Source organism: Podarcis liolepis (genome assembly GCF_965112155.1).
Source record: "Podarcis liolepis genome assembly, chromosome: 3".
NCBI classification, from domain to species: Eukaryota; Metazoa; Chordata; class Lepidosauria; order Squamata; family Lacertidae; genus Podarcis; species Podarcis liolepis.
Genome location: NC_139557.1, coordinates 94,225,975 through 94,242,178, shown reverse-complemented (window position 1 = coordinate 94,242,178; position 16,204 = coordinate 94,225,975). Strand labels below are relative to the sequence as shown.

At 44.5% G+C, this 16,204-nt stretch overlaps 1 protein-coding gene across 4 annotated transcripts in view; it reads right to left on the bottom strand.

The window, feature by feature from the left end:
* Window positions 1-16,204, bottom strand: part of DUSP10 (dual specificity phosphatase 10) — a 73,071-nt gene that overhangs the window by 34,417 nt on the left and 22,450 nt on the right. The window contains exons 1-2 of one of the 4 annotated variants that reach the window (XM_083496117.1): window positions 14,237-14,275; window positions 10,527-11,366 (exon numbers count right to left, since the gene is read on the bottom strand). The exons of 2 other annotated variants lie outside the window; for them this stretch is intronic. In XM_083496117.1, coding sequence (XP_083352243.1) covers window positions 10,527-11,325 — 799 coding nt within the window. In that variant the 5' untranslated portion in view covers window positions 11,326-11,366; window positions 14,237-14,275. Of the gene's footprint in view, window positions 1-10,526; window positions 11,367-14,125; window positions 14,276-16,204 lie in introns of those variants that run through there. One more of the 4 variants, XM_083496116.1, reaches the window with a different exon arrangement.

The window sequence follows — 16,204 nt, the reverse complement described above, 5'->3', positions numbered from 1 at the left end:
CACATCCCCAAGATGCCTTTGTGTAAATATTGGCATCTCTTTAACTAGGAAGTAGCTCACCAAGTGATTACGTGTTGAAGCAGTGAGTGGAGTTCTAGCCCATTTTACAGAGAATCCAAGATTTAGGGATGTAGAGAAAATAATTGACTGGATAGCTCAGTTGGTAGAACAGGAGATTCTTAATCTCAGGGTTGTGGGTTGAGCCCCATGGTGGGCAAAAGGTTCCTACATTGTAGGGGTTTGATGACCCTCATAGTCCCTTCCAACTCTACAATGCTATGATTCTCACTCAGGCTGACACTAGCAAGACTGTCTTGCAGAGTGCTCCTTACAGTAGCGTGGTCACCTTCTAGCATCCTTACAAGTAGCATGGACAGCTTTACTGCAGGGCAGATGTGGACAAGTTTTAAAGGGGTCATCAGGATAGGCTCAGATAACAGCCTAACCCTGGTAATTAAGAACATAACAGGAGCTGGCTGGGTCAGGTCAGTGTCCCATCTAGTCCAGCATCCTGCCTTTACAGTGGCCAACCAAGATGTCTATGGGAAGCCTGCAAGCAGGAAATGTGTTGGTTGCCTGTGGGACAAGTTCCATGGTTTAACTAGGTCTGCATTCATGCCATGTGGCTCCTATAAGCAGGGACCATGGGACTTCAAAAGTTGCCTTATAGGTAAAAAGGTAAAGGTAAAGGACCCCTGGACAGTTAAGTCCAGTCAAAGGTGACTATGGGGTTGCAGCTCATCGTGCTTTCAGGCTGAGGAAGCTGGTGTTTGTCCACAGACATCTTCATGTGGCCAGCATGACTAAACCGCTACTGGCGCAACGGGACACCATGGCAGAAACCAGAGTGCACGGAACCACCGTTTACCTTTCCGCCACAGCAGACCCTATTTATCTACAGTCGTATCTTGGGTTAAGAACTTAATTCATTCTGGAGGTCTATTCTTAACCTGAGGTACCACTTTAGCTAATGGGGCCTCCCGCTGCCGCCGCTGCACAATTTCTGTTCTCATCCTGAAGCAAAGTTCTTAACCTGAGGTACTATTTCTGGGTTAGCAGAGTCTGTAACCTGAAGCGTCTGTAACCTGAGGTACCACTGTACTTGCACTGGCATGCTTTCAAACTGCTAGGCTGGCAAAAGCTGGGAGAGAACAACGGGAGCTCATTCCGTCGCAGGGATTCGAACTGCTGGCCTTCCGATCAGCAAGCCCAAGAGGGTCAGTGCTTTAAACCATAGCGCCATCCGTATCCCAGGTCATCAATTCCTGTGTTGTCCCCACTGACTGACGGCAGCTCTCCAGGGTTTTAGACAACGTCTTCCCAGGTGCCTGGAATCGAAGTAGGAACCCTCCGCATGCAGCTCTACCACAGCCCTGCTCAGAATCTGACAATGGGGGGGGAGCCTATGGTCACCTTCACTTCTCCTCCACATCCATTGACATGTCCTGCTGACAGCCTTGCCTTGCCCACTGGATTCAGGCTCTAGTAGTCAAGGTTCAACAGTAGCCTATCAGGCTGAGTAATAGCTCCTTGGCAGGGTTCTACAGACAGGCCTCCTAGAAAAATGGGAGGACACTGCCTGGGCTGGATTTAAAGGGACAGTGCAGAGAACACTTAATATATTATCCATTCAGGGGCCCCTGAAATTGTAGCAATGGTTACACAGCAAGGTCTGCCAACACCTGTACCTGCCAGCTTCTAGGAAAGAGCATAACATAGATTATTTATGAGCTTTCCAGGACTTTTTCATCCATTATGCTTTCCATTCTCTCACAAAAAGACACTGCTGTGTCTAGTAATTCGCAAGCTTCCCTTATGGAAATTCTGGACCCTTAGATTAAGAAGCTAGCCTTGCACGGGGTCCCTGCATGTATAAAAACAGCCCCCTCCCAATCCATTAATACTATAATACTATAATTCCATTCTTTCTCTAAATGAGCAGAAGACTGCATGAGCAAACATCCTCCAGAACCCCGTAGCCAGAATTATTTGATCCTGCAACATTGCCCCTCCAACATTGCCCCTTCCACTTTCCAGCACAAATGCCTCATTTCCTTCATTGCTCATTTTAACCCAATTTAACATCCACCCTAACCGTTGTAAAGACCTACTGGGATGCCTCTTAATCGGGGTTTACAAAACCCAGGAAGCTACTTTATACAAGTTAGATTGGCAAACCTGCCAACACTGACTAGCAGCGATTCTCCAGGTTCTCAGACAGGAGACATTCCCAGCCCTAACTGGAGCTGCCAGGGAATGAACTTGGGACTTTCTGAATGTAAAACAGCTGCCCTACCACTGAGAGCCCTACCCCAACCTAATTAAAGGCCAGCTCCAAATCGTATTGGCCACAGATTAGCACTCATGCAAATGTTAAACACCAACCACAGTTAAGGCTGACAAATGAAGAGCGGCAAGTTTTGTCAACCGAGAGAGGAGTGCACCAGTCCCTTAACCGTGGTAAGAGATTAGCAAATATTACATCTTCATTGGACTAAAGGAGCAACTGCTTTTAGGCCGATATAGCTCTGAAAGTTTGTAGAACATGATCTCAGTAGTACAATCTCACTAAGCCACCTCAGTAACACCACGTGTGAGTCATCTACTCGTCTTTGGGGATGACAACCCTTCCAAAAATTGCTAAGAAAGCAAAGCTTTGCTCAAAGAGAGTTGTCATTTCGCAAATATCGCACCATAGGCTGTTCTCAGTTCTGTATCAGGAGCTGCAGGAAGAAAAACATGATGTTCAAAGAAAGGAATCCGCTCGAGAAACGGCTTTTTGGTTAGAAGAGTCACATGATACGTATCTTCTTAAAGGGACCGAGGAGGAAGACTGTGCACATCAAACTCAGAAGCCAAATGCAGGAGGAACGGCATGGAGCACAGCTGAGACCGCCCAAAATTGCAGCAGGATAGCTTGGGACTCTCAACCACCATTCACTCTTCTGTTATGAAGGGGCCACTCTCTATCAAAGCTTGTGATTTACAAGTCAGAAACAAAAACTAACCATGGATTAATAAAAAACCAAAAACATTCCATAGCTAACATCTCAGGAACGTTCCAAACGCCTTTGGAGCAAGAGGGAAAGGATAAGTGTCAGGCGTGACCATGAAGAATTTCAGAACAAGGTGCACTGGAGGAGGGAGAGAGGGCTCACCTGAAAATGTCAGCATAAATTATCCATTTGATAGGAAAGAGTGTGTCCATCTATAACACCTGTCCCAAGGTCACTGCCATTGTATTATAGCATAGCAGCTTTGCCCACCAGGTGCCCTACAGATATTTTGGACTACAACTTCCATCGTCCTTGACCACAGGCCATGTTGGCTGGGGCTGATGAAGTTGGAGTCCAACAGCAACTGGAAGGCACCATGTTGGGAAAGGTTCAGCCTCAAGACAAATTTGTTATTTCTGTTTTAAGCAGCAGCTGTGAGCCATTCATGGTTCTTGCAGTGGCCTACTGGTCAACATGTCACTTAAACTCTTAAGAACTGCAGCCTGGCTGCAAAGAACACATGGCTATGATGCTCCATGCTCTGCTAACTTGCAGACTGGATTATTGCAGTGCACTTTATGCAAGGCTGCCCTTGAAGACAACTCAGAAACATCACCTGGTCCAAAATGCAGTGGCCAGACGACTGGCTGGAGTTGCCTTTATAACTCTCATAATCCCTGTTCTAAAGTAACTGCATTGGCTGCCAGTTCATTTCTATTCCCAATTCAAAGTGCTTGTGCAGGTTTTCAAAGCCCTAAATGACTTCGGTCCCAAAATATCTGAAATATCCCTTCTTCCCCTACAGTCCCTCTGGCATTAAGATCAGCAGAGGGGGTCCTCTTGATAATTCTGCCTCCCTTCAAAGTTTGAGGTGGGAGGTGACATTCTCTATGGCAGTCCCTGAGTTGTGGAATTCCCTCCCCATAGAGGTGAGTCTCGCTTCCTCATTACTGTATGTGGCTTTCAGTGAATGATGATGAAGATATGGCCCTTTATTCTGGCCTTTGACACGTGTGAGATACGTGTTTCAGGAAGACCCACCCTGTTCATTGTTTTAACTGTTTTTTTAATTCTGAATTTTAAATTGTTGTAACCCACCATACGATTATTTGGGTAATAAATACAACAATAAAGCAGATGACTATTAGCCCTTTCCAGTGCTGCATTTCACCCAGCAGAGGTGATGGGTAAACAGTGGTTCTCAGCTTTAGCAACAAAATCATCTCCTCTGCAGGCACAAGTCCCTTGCCTAAGCACGACTCCCTTGAATCAGGGACACTTCATATCTACTCATTATACTGCATGCACAAGCTGTTAATTTTGCAGAGTGCTTTAATGTATTTTTTTCTCCTTCAAAACCCTGTTAGAAAGTCTCACTGTATAAAGCATGGGACCAAGGCTCCAGTTCATATTTAAAATGAGGAGCTCCAGGTTCAAACGCCTGCTCAGTTATGGACTCTCTAGGAGGCAACCACTACCTCAAAGACTAACCTAGATCATCATATCACGGGAGAGAATTGGGTAACCTGAGATCCTTAGAGAAAGAGTAGCTAATCTAGTGGCCCTATGCATATTGCTACGAATACAATTCCTATCAGCCAGAAAGACACAGGAAGAACAAGCTAGAAATGTAATGAAACCGAACCGGTGTTTTCAAATCTATATTCCAGTGGACACATTTCAACTGTATTTTAACAAAAGGACAGCCTGGCCTTCTATTGGAATTGCCACATTTCTGCACATCACAGAGCACCAGCAAAAAAAAGAGCACTAGACGTCTAGAACAGGAATATATATTTGATCGAGGTCACCAGCCAGAGCTGTAAATTAAGCCTGTAATTTAATCCCTAGGGGCCAGGTCCCTCTGATCAGTTTCTCCTCTGTGTGACACTGTACCACTGAAATGGCAACAGAGAGCTGCCTGCTTGACAGGCAGCACCAAACATGGAGAACATGGCACTAGATCAGTGGATGGGGGGGGGGCGGGACAAACTTGGATGGGGCAGTTAGCAACCAATGTTTACAAACATAAACTGGGAAGATCAGATGGGCCAGCCATAAATTATGACTGGATCGCAGTCAAGGCAAGAGCCTCACTCAACATTAAAAGCAAGAGGGGCTTTAGAGCCCAGCTTCAGTTTTAGTTCAAACTCTAAAAACAAAAATTGCATCACATGCAGGACATTAAGAGCTACTGAAGCATGATGGAAAAAATTCCATCCGACAAGTGAAATTGAATAACAAACACCTCTCTGGCCACACTGCAAGCACAGATGCTGAAGCAGAGCCTTATTATGTCTCCTCGGTCCAGATCACACTTCCAAACAAGGCAGGGATGAGAAAGGGGCTTTTCGTTTGTTGTCCTCGCCTTTAAGCACTGCTGCTTTAAAAAGAACATATGGAGATGTGGCCATCGCTCCCTTTCCTGCTCACTCTTTTTTCTGGCCACCGTTAAGTAAAAAAAAAAAAGACCTGCAGCATTAATCCCTTGATCTCTACCCACAATTTTTCCTAGCTGGCAGAAGGGGAGAAAAAAATTAATCTTTTCTTCTAAAGCTTCTTTAGATCAAGCGGCTAAGTGCTTTTGGCTAATTTTAAAACTCCCAACTTCAGAGCAGGGCCAGAACAGCGTTTGCTGGGTGACATTGTGAGGATTCTTTCCCCTCCCAAATGATGCAATCAAGGACTAAGAGGCAACCTAAGCCTTTGAAACTCCGGGAACTTCATTCCTAAGGACTACCTGTCATATTTCAACCATCACATACACATATTCACTGTTCTATTGGACCCTAGTTTTCTAATAGTTAAGGCAGAATTCCAGCAGTGCACTAAGTCATGGATTTTTGAATTTGTGTCTCTGTGTCCTTTCACAATTCCTATAGTCTCAAGATTGCTAGCAGAGATGGTAATTTGAGATGGATTATTTCTCTATAATCTCTGTTCTCAATAGATAGCCTTAGTGATTCAACATAAGCTAAAGGTGCACATAGAACAATAAACTTATTATTGTGCTACTCAGATGATATTCACATCTAAAACATATCTAAACGGGATCATTCCCAAGTAGCTTCACTCCAGATGTCTACCTGTGCAAAGGAGCCCATCCTGCTGGTGGCTCTGTGTTCCAGATGAAGTGCATAGAAGTCTTTGTGCATATGGAATATGGATGCAAAGCCGTATCACTGAAGACAGTCACACTGTATGTATGGACACCAGGAGGAGGAGCTACTCGAGGGTGCGGCTACTCAGTCCCCCTCTTCACATGTTGCTTTTATACAGTAACTAACCATTTAAAAACATCCATGCACCACTTAATGTTTCAGAAACCTCTAAGTGGCATAGAGTCTAAAACACCAAACAATATATCATTATAACAGAAGCATAGCCTAAAAACAGGTCACCACTTTGAGTAGAATTTCCTCAGGTGATACAAAGGATTTCATGAGTCTGTATGAGGGCAGGAGGTCCAAATAGGGTGTTAATATAAGTTCCAGCAATTATCACTACAATTTACATTCCACATATACCTTCTTCATGTTGTTTATCTGTTTAGTACATTTATACCCCCACCTTTCTTCTGTCATGGAACGCAAGGTGGAAATGATGGGGACAGAGTTCAGCCCAGACTCGGAGGTCCAGCTCCAAGGGCCTTCTGGCGGCTCCCCCACTGCGAGAAGCGAGGTTACAGGAAACCAAGTAGAGGGCCTTCTCACAGTGGTGCCTACTCTGTGGAACGCCCTCCCTTCTAATGTCAAGGAAATAAACAACGATCTGACTTTTAGAAGACATCTGAAGGCAACCCTGTGTTGGGAAGTTTTTAATGTCTAACATTTTACATTTTTTATGTGCTTTAAGCCACCCAGAGTGGCTGGGGAAACCCATCCAGATGGGCTGGGTATAAATTTAAAAAATCATTATTATATTATTTAAAATATCTGCGTGATGGACTTAATTTGGCAAGTCTTCAGAATATAAGGAGAGTGGTGTTAGCTGTTGGACTATATTGTGTGCAAACACAAACCACAACTTAACAGTAAGTGCAACCATGTCCTCCAAGAGATTAAGCTGTGTTATACACCTGTTTATCACCACCCATTTATTAGCGCTTAAAGTGGTGTGGAACGCCATCCCACTTCTTTTCAGTGAATGCAACAGTCAGGCTTCATCTGTAACAAAGCCACCTCACCAGTTCTTCCCCGCACCCCTTCCTACTTATGCTGAGCCTACACATATTCCTCCAGAAGGCAGGGCAGGGCAAGTAATTGAAAACTGGTCCATCTACCTGATGGTCTGCTCTGCTTGGTTGCATCTCTCCAAGATCTCAGGCCACGGTCTTCCCAAGGCCTATCTGGAGATGCCAGGGATTGGATGCCAGACCTTCTGCATGCAAATCATGCACTTTACCACCAAGTAAAGTTCTTCCCCAGTGTGTGATGCAGCTCTCATATTACAGGGGAAATGATGCCATGCCCCCTACCTTTCTGATTGCCTACAGGTGGGCCATCATACTTCAATCAAAGCAAGTCAGAAGCTGGAGATTGTGGTTTTCATTAAAGGACCTATTACTTTTCCTCCCCATTAAAGAATTAAAATAAATTATTATATTCAAATCCCAACTTTTCTGCTTTAAAGTCATGGTAGCATACATGGTTCTGAGTGAGATGAGTCAGATCCTAAGATAGTGACCGGCCCAAGGTCACCCTGGGAGTATCATTACTGAGTGGGAATTTAAACCAGAGTCTTCTTATTCCAATATTGTGCTCACAATTCATTGGTTCCCACAAGGATTATAACTCCAACTCCCATCAGCCCCAGCCAGCATGTGCAGCATTGAGGGTTGGTGCATGTTGTAGCCCACAACATCTGCAGGGCCACAGGTTCCCCAACTCTGGTTTAAAAAGAGATGCTAATGGTTGATATGGGACCTCCCTAGTGCCAACATGTGCTCTGCTAAGAAACTGTGGCTTCTCCCTAAAGAATGCTGAGACCATCGGGTGAATCAGATTTTCAGCCTCTAGTTTTTTGGTTATCTAATCCAGCAGTTGCCAACCTTTTGGGGGTTTGTGGACATATTCTGGAATTTTGAGAGGTGTGCTATGAAAACTACCCCCTCTGGTTGATTCTCCCTACCCCTTTTCCCTGGATCACACCCACCACCCTGACAAAAAGAGAGAAAGCCAACACACACATATAGATTATTTGCTTTTTCCATGGGGTCTGGGTAAAAGCTGGATCCACTAGAATTAAAATGGATTTTACAGAATTTGCATGAATTTATGGCAGGCCCCCCGAAACATCACCAAATTAAAGCTTACACTGGTAGGCTGCTCCGTACAAAAATTTGCTTAGGTGCTTGCCAGAACCACAAATACATTGACGCAAGGCACAGATCATGATTTCTACAGAGGATGACAACAAAACCACCAAATCACAGAACACATCTGTGGACACAGATGTGACCTATGATTTGGTTCTAGCTTTGAGGGGAACCTTTGCAAAATTATGAGCATCATACCATCTGTGCCTCAAACCCATGTTGTCACATCATTTATTTAGGCTACTTATATACTGCTTAATTACCAAAGTCTGTATGGTGTACATAATTAAAAAAATGTGTACTAGATAAGATCATTTAAAACAGACATAAAAATAAACATGGCAGTACTGAGTCTTTTACCTTCAGTCAAAAGACAGATATGATCTGATGCAGGGAGGAACCCTTTACAAATGATGCAATTTCATGAGGATCATGTGGTGGTATGTGTATGGGCCCCACCACAACCTTCTCTCTCTCTCTCCAGTCTGTCTTCCAAATCTTGTGGCACCCTCTTCTTCCCGCTATCCTGTCTACCCCCTTACTCACTATACTTTCTTTTCAGCAGCTCATGTAATAATCTGAGTTTTGAGAAGCATATTGATCTGAAAGAGGAAGTAGAGAACATTTCTTCTTTAAACTTCCTCCTTCAGTTCTATGCACTTTTCAAAGGAAAGAAAAAGGTACCCTGCCCTCACCAACTCATTACAAAGGGGTCAGCAAGGAGGGGCTCAGAAGCAACAGGAGAGGTCCTCAAAGGCACCATTGATCCCTCAAGTGCCACACTGGTGACCATAACTCTAGCCACTGGATCTATGATCACCTATTCCTGCAAATGACGTTCTAGGGGTTAAGCTTCTCAATCACAATGACCTTGTTTTCTTGCATGACGTTTGTCTAAAACCATATTCTGTCAATAGATTAATGCAGTTCTCGGTTGCTGTATGCACACGCAAAGTCATAGCTAACCTTCATGGCTCACTAAAGTAAAACATGGATGCTAATTAGTTCTAGTTAATACATGAACACACAAAAAAAGGCACACAATTACTTTAATTACTGGTAACAGTTTACTGTAGTAGTTACCAGTGTTGTCCAACACAACACTAAGCTCATAAACAGGCAATCCTAAACACACACTCACAATTCCATTGCATTAATGAAGTTTCATAGCTATGTACTGTAAATGTGTTCAGGTTGCTGGGCCAATAAGGTCAATAACCATTTCCATAAGCGGGCCATCTCAACTATATTACCTTTTAGGAACTCTGTTCCATCATTCCATTTCAAAGTCACTCTGACTATTTCATATGTTACTAGAAAGTGGCAAAAAAAGGAACTGTAGTTGACTTGCACTACCTCCACAGCACAGTGAGCAGAACTCATCTTACTAGCTTCAAGACCCATGATCTCCATAAGCTACCTGGGCCCCATAGCTTTCAGAGCTTTCCACTTCCATGTTCAAAAGGAAACAAGGAAACAGGAAGTTTCAGTCACTTGCCCTTCTTCCTCTTTGAGCTCATGCTGTGAAGCGGCTCACAAGAGACTCATCAGTCTTCAGTGTAGTTCTCGTCAAGGTCAAGCTCTACTCCTGCCCCTAGATTCACTGATGCTACCTAATTTGCCTTCTAATTATTCTGGACCTAGAACATTTCCCAACATTCATCTCCAGCTTTGCTAACATGAAAGTTATCGTGGTTTATTTTTGCATGGGACCTGAGAGTTTAAGTGCCAAGGACAGTTGCTGATTCTTTAGGGTTTTTCGCATTTCCAAAAAGGATGTCCTCATCTGTTTCTGTAGGCTAATGCGCCTCCACTTAACCCACCAGCTTTTGAAGAAGGCATGGTTCTAACAGTTACCACCATTAAGACTGAAAGAAAATATACAACAGGCTTAACCAAATGCCTCTCCAATCTCTATTAAGAAAAATATCAAGTCCAGGATGAATCCCGCAAAAGCTAGAAGTTTGCATACCACATTGTGAGCATTAATCCCAAGGAAATTGCTTTTGGATTAACCTTAAACTCACAACCCTATTAAGAAATGGAAAAAAGCACCAAGACCACATCCTTCCTTTTTCAAGTCCTCCTGCATCAAGAGATCCTGAACTATCTCCACAAGAACATGCAGAGCTTTGCCTTCCCAGTGGCCCGGCAAATCGCTGCATCCCTAGAAAAGGAGAGAAGAAAGGCAGCAGAATATGGGTCATAAATACCTTTGAGAACCAGTGGCTCCTTGCCTTCTCGCTTGAGAGACTCCAGCACTATGTGCAATGGCTGCGAAGGTATGACTCTGCTTGGCTCATTGGTATTCTCATCATAAACAACTATTTCTTTGGAAAAGATCCTCTTGAAGGAGTCCTTGCCTTCCCGGCAAGAGATCAAGTCCAAGACGGTAATCTTGCCTTGCTGAAGCCTTCGCCGGCTGATCTTGTCAGAGCAATTGATGTGGACAGCTCCTTGGATGTGGCTCTTGTTGTATTCCATGAAGGGCCGGCAATCGATGATGACCGGCCCTTGGTGGCTCTTGCTGCATTTGGTCATCTTCTTTGCCAGTTCATTGGGATAGATGATTTTGACACTAGGCAACTGCTTGGTTGGGCCCGAGACCGGGCTCCCCACACCGCTGGAGGGACTCAACGGGCCAGAGTTCTCATTGTTGTTGACCATTTGGTTAGCAGGGCACGTGGTCGAGGTTCCTACGTTGGCAGAAGTGCTGCTGGTGCTGGCTTGAGTCTGGGCCTGATTGTCTTTGTCGTACGTTGCCACAGTGCAGCAACTGGCACTGCTGCATCCACAACTCAAGGAGCGAGCAGAGCCGTTGGATGAGGGCATATACGTCAGATTCGCAGCCTTGAGGGACACAACAGCTGTGCTGAGGAGACTCACGTGGCTCTCGCTGGCAGAAGAGGCAGAATCCAGATAGCTGGAATCTAAGCAAAGGTTGAGATCCTGAGGTCGGACGGGCCTGGAGAGTGCCACTACTACCCTGTCGTCTAGTGGAGATGGAGGCATGAGGAAGCTGAGAATGGCAAGTCAAAAGGAACTCAAGCTCTCTGTTAAAAGGGGGATGGAAATAAAATAACAATAAGAAAGTATCTCGCAACACACAAGAGTTCCATCATTATTCCCGGATAGCAATGCTCTAAATATTGTTGATCAAATGCTTTGTTTTTCATAGAACAAGGGGAGAGCACACAGCCACCAAACATGGAATCATAAAACTGTAAGAAGTTGGGAAATTATCCATCCCAACCTTTATGCCATGGCAGAAACTGCCACACATTGGCTGCCTCCAACCCAGGACTGCGAGTCTGCTGCAGTTGTGGGGGTGCACAATAAATGCATGCTGGTCACTAACAGAATTCAGCTGCAGCATCTCAGCCTGCACTTACATTAAAAAGCTATTTTATAGTCCTTATGATTGCTAAAAAATATATTAAGGGCTGTAAGTGGTCAGTTATCAAAAAAAGCAGAGAAGTTGCTAAATAAGCCTCCCAGAGAGTAGAGGGCTTCTGCACCCTGTAGGGAGGGCAGGATTTGGAAAAGTGGTAAAAGATGATATAATAAATAATGGGAAAAATGGGAGATTGTGCAAATCTTAAGTGGCATAATTTATGCAAATTTTAATTGATATGCACATTGAATCATTTTCTTCTGCTGCTGCAGAAATTAGGTTAACTTCCTGCAGAATGTTGATGTTTTATCTATGTTTTGAGAATATTCAGGCCCGATGAAGACTAACCTAAATAGTCCACATTACATAGGCCAGACACCAAAAGGTACTTGCAGAGCAGCTACCATCATGTACCCAAGGCTTTCTTGCTCCAAGGGAAGAAAGCTCATTGTGGAAAAGAACCTGCCCCTACTTTATCCTCCCTTCTGCAAATTAAAAATAGACAGAAGCGACCAGTGTGATGTTAACAATTATCAATAATGCAGGGCAGCCAAATCTGGCCTGAGGTGATGTTCTAACTCCCTCCTAGCTCACAGTTTTCAATACTGTTGGCTTCCTGTAAAAATCCACCAAAAGGGGGGGGGGGGAGAGAGAGAAGTTCGCCAGTAATCTGAACACATACTGAAAAGAAACGAGAGATAAGAAACAGAGGCTTCCATGCATCCCTTATGAGCAGAACTGCTATTCTGGAACTGCCATTTATTCAGATACAAGCACACTCTCATAAAATGACAGGCCTGGAATATCAAAGAATTCAGGTCCCAACCTTCCTGCTCTTATACCTTAGTTATCACTACCATAACACAAGGAGGGACAGACTGAGATGATCCACTGTCCTAAAATCAGAGTTCCCTGCAACTCCCACCCCCAAGCAAGTTCATAATATATATTGGTTTTATAGCATTCATTTAATGACCAATTACGTTGACATTTGGCAGAGTCCAATTGAGGTCAGTCAAATGACACTCACTTTTAAAAAAAAGTTATTACATCACCCTCTCAGTATCTTTTAAGGCTGAAAGGGTAAGCATACTTATCAAGAACTCCCATTTGACTCAAAAAGGGATGGTGGTGTTTTTTTTACTAAGCTTTCTTAAACTGGACGAAGTACAGGATGACACAAAATTAAGGACAGTCATGTGGAAACGTGTGGTGCCTCCAGTCAAAGAAGAACACAATTTAACTCAATTCAAGAATACTTTTTAAAAATGTGAATTCCCTTCCCTACATTCTGCTATCTGTTTCTATAATCTAACTATCTCCTACCCCCTCAAAACCCCAATACACACACTTTCCATTAGGATGGGTCACAATCCTAGGATAAGAAACCAGAAAACATAAAAACCCCATCTATCTCCTCCTGAGGATGAATGGGGAGAGAGAGAGAGAAGTATTTGCAGAATGGTTTTAAATTGTGACCAGAGGAAATACCATTTATCAACTATGGGGAGTCAGAAAACATGAATTAAATAAAGGGAGAGGAAATGTAATATATAGAAAACAAGTTTCCTTTCCCCACCTTCTATTTGTGAAGAGCAACAAATAAATGTACAGAGAAAAACAACACAACACCATGCATTCCTGAGAAATAAGAGAAGCAAAGATCGGGAGAAGGGAAATAGTACCCTTTTTCTTTTTTACAAAAAGAGAAAACAAGGGGTTAGTTTAGTAACCAAATCACGTGCGAGACCAGTAACGTTATGTTTGAGTTTGGTTTTTTAATGTTTGGATTTTTTTTAAAAAAAGAAACTAATAAAGTATTTGGAGACCGGCTAAGGGAACCCTGTTTGCCTTAGGATGGCAAAGATATTGGGGGAGCTCTGCATCTCTGCAGCAGAGGTAATATATTTCCAGCCAAGCCATGAAGTCAGACTTGGGAGTTAAAAGAGCCCAGCCAAATTGAGGCACCTTTTCACGCTCACCGATCCGGAGCTGGTTCAGGACCTCACCGAGGGGGGAGGCGTTTTACAGAACAGGCGTAAAAAGGAGGGGGGGAGGAAGAGAAGCGCTACAAGAGATGCTGCTCCGGAGAGCCTCTTCTGCACTCCGATCCCCCCCTACCCCCCTAGATACTGCAGCAATCCCGGACGAGAAAAGCCTCCGTTTCTGACAATCCAGTCGGTGAAACGCACGCAAGTCGGCGGGCTCCAAGCGCAGACCGGCGCGGGGACGGATAACAGTGCTAGTACCTTATTTCCCATTGCTCCCCAACATTTTTTCGCATTTCCCAGTTTGTTTCCAAACAGGCATCTCTCTCTCTTCCCCAAGACAGGGCAGATTTATTCTAGGAGACGCTACGCGGTCGACCTACGCACCACAACCGCTCCTCTCCGTAAGCAACCCAAGTCTCCCACTTACTTCATAAAGAAATATTTCCCTCCAGCACCCGACGCTCGTCTGTGGCTATCGATTTACGCATTAAGCCCCCATTCACTCGGCTTCATTGATCTCCACCAGCAACATACTTACTTTCTCTTTTGCTACACAGTAAATGTAAGGTTCGGAAAGGGCGTGGCCGGGGGAGGGATAGACAGCGCGCTCCCCCAATAGGGGCTCTCCGGGAGGAGCTGCTCGAGCCCCCCCTCGCGGGGATGCCCGGGATTGGCGGCGGGTGGGCAAGGGGGAGGAGCCACTCAACTCTTAAGGGATGGCTCGCCCGCCACTGCTTCGGGTCCTGTGTCAGAAGCAGCGGATGGAGTGATGTCATTGGCAGCCAATCAAAGGCACGAGTGGGCCAGCCGGAGCCGGAGCGGAGCAGCTGCTCTCTATTTACATGTAAACTTAACCAGGAGGATGCGGTTAACTCTTCCCTGCGCGCAGTTGTCCATGGAGCATACTTTTAACTGCCTTCCCTCAACAGTCTTTTTTTTCTCGCCCGGCACCTTCGCTTAATTGTCTTTATTCGTTCTGCCCGTATTTCCCCAGCTTCGCTTTCTCGCCTCCTCTCCCTTTAAGATCCACTCCCCCACACCCCGGCTTCAATGAATGAATGAATGAATCAATGAATGAATCTCACGTCCGCTGAATTCTTCTTACACAGCAGGCGACACACCAGAAGCTTGAATGGTGATTAGTTGCTGAGTTGGCCACCTGAGGACCACGCAGCAAAAAACAAAAACAACTCTCCGAAACGATGCAGTTTTATACAATTTTCATATTTACCTGCTATCGCTCAGAAACTGAAAATGGGGGGGGGGAGTCGATAGGAGTTACGTACCTAGATATGGTAACATCCCCCCATCTGTTTCATAATGAATGCAAGGGAAGGGAGGGGACGGACCAGAGAGCAAACTGCATGCATAAGCCATTCATGGTAAATTCTTTGAATAAGACACCCAAAATGATGGGCTGAGACTGCAGTCCTAGGTGTGCTTTAGTGGGAATAAGTGCCATTGAACTCAAGGAGACTTCTACCAAGACATGCATAAAATGGCCCAGTAAATCAAATGTTCTGGATAACCCTGCATTTTAAATATATCTGTAGAACCTTCATTTTGCAGTAATCAGACCTGCACCATCAGTGCTCAAATTGCAGAGGTTGGTGGACATACTGCTGCTGCTGCAGCAGCAGAAATGCATCACCCATGCATAAGAGGCCTGAGGTTTGTTCAAAATTTGGAGATGCTAATTTAAATGCACATTGAGGAATAATCATAGCAATTTAAATAAAAATAGAATGCATCTCATTATAGCGAGGGAAAGTGACCTGCTTGCCTGCCTGCTCTGTCTTGCTTTACAGTTGCTAACTTGCAAGTAGGCAAGCTCAACACCCATCCTGCTCTCCCTTCCTAATGGTCTTTTATCATTAAATCAAACTCGGTCTGGACAGCCCATGGAAAAGAGGACTGTCCTCTGTAAACTAGGAGGTGCAAAGATGGAATCAAGGCCCCTTACCTGTGGTGTTGGTTTTTGAGAAGGCAGTTGTCAAGAGGCCTAGTTCTTCTGCTAGGCCTTGCCCTCCAAGGATGGTTCTAATGGGAGCTTAGACTTCTGGGTAAAGAGCTGAGCTCATGAGGAAGCTGTTTCTTGCTTGGCTAATTGCCAAGTGCTCTCATGACTTGCACCTGTGTGTTGTTTTGTCTTGGCTGAAGATGGCCAGTTAGCTAGTTAGGAAAATTCCACAGCTTTGTAGTCACATGTACACTCAGAGACTCTCAGTTCTGGAAAGTTACAGTCTAGATGACTAGTTGTTGAAGACCTGCGCTGGTTGCTGAGCCACAAAGTTACCCATATCCGCCTTTTGTTCCATACCTTCCTCACTGGTACCTTTTGTCAGGTCTTTAATGGTTAACAATGTATTAGACTGGGTTAGCTTGCATCCTTAACCATATTTTCCTGTTCTGTTCTCCTACTGGTAAACAGGTTCCATTCTATGCTGCTATCCTGTTTATTGTTAATAAAACCTCTGTTTCCATTCTGATGTTTCCTTGGATTAAG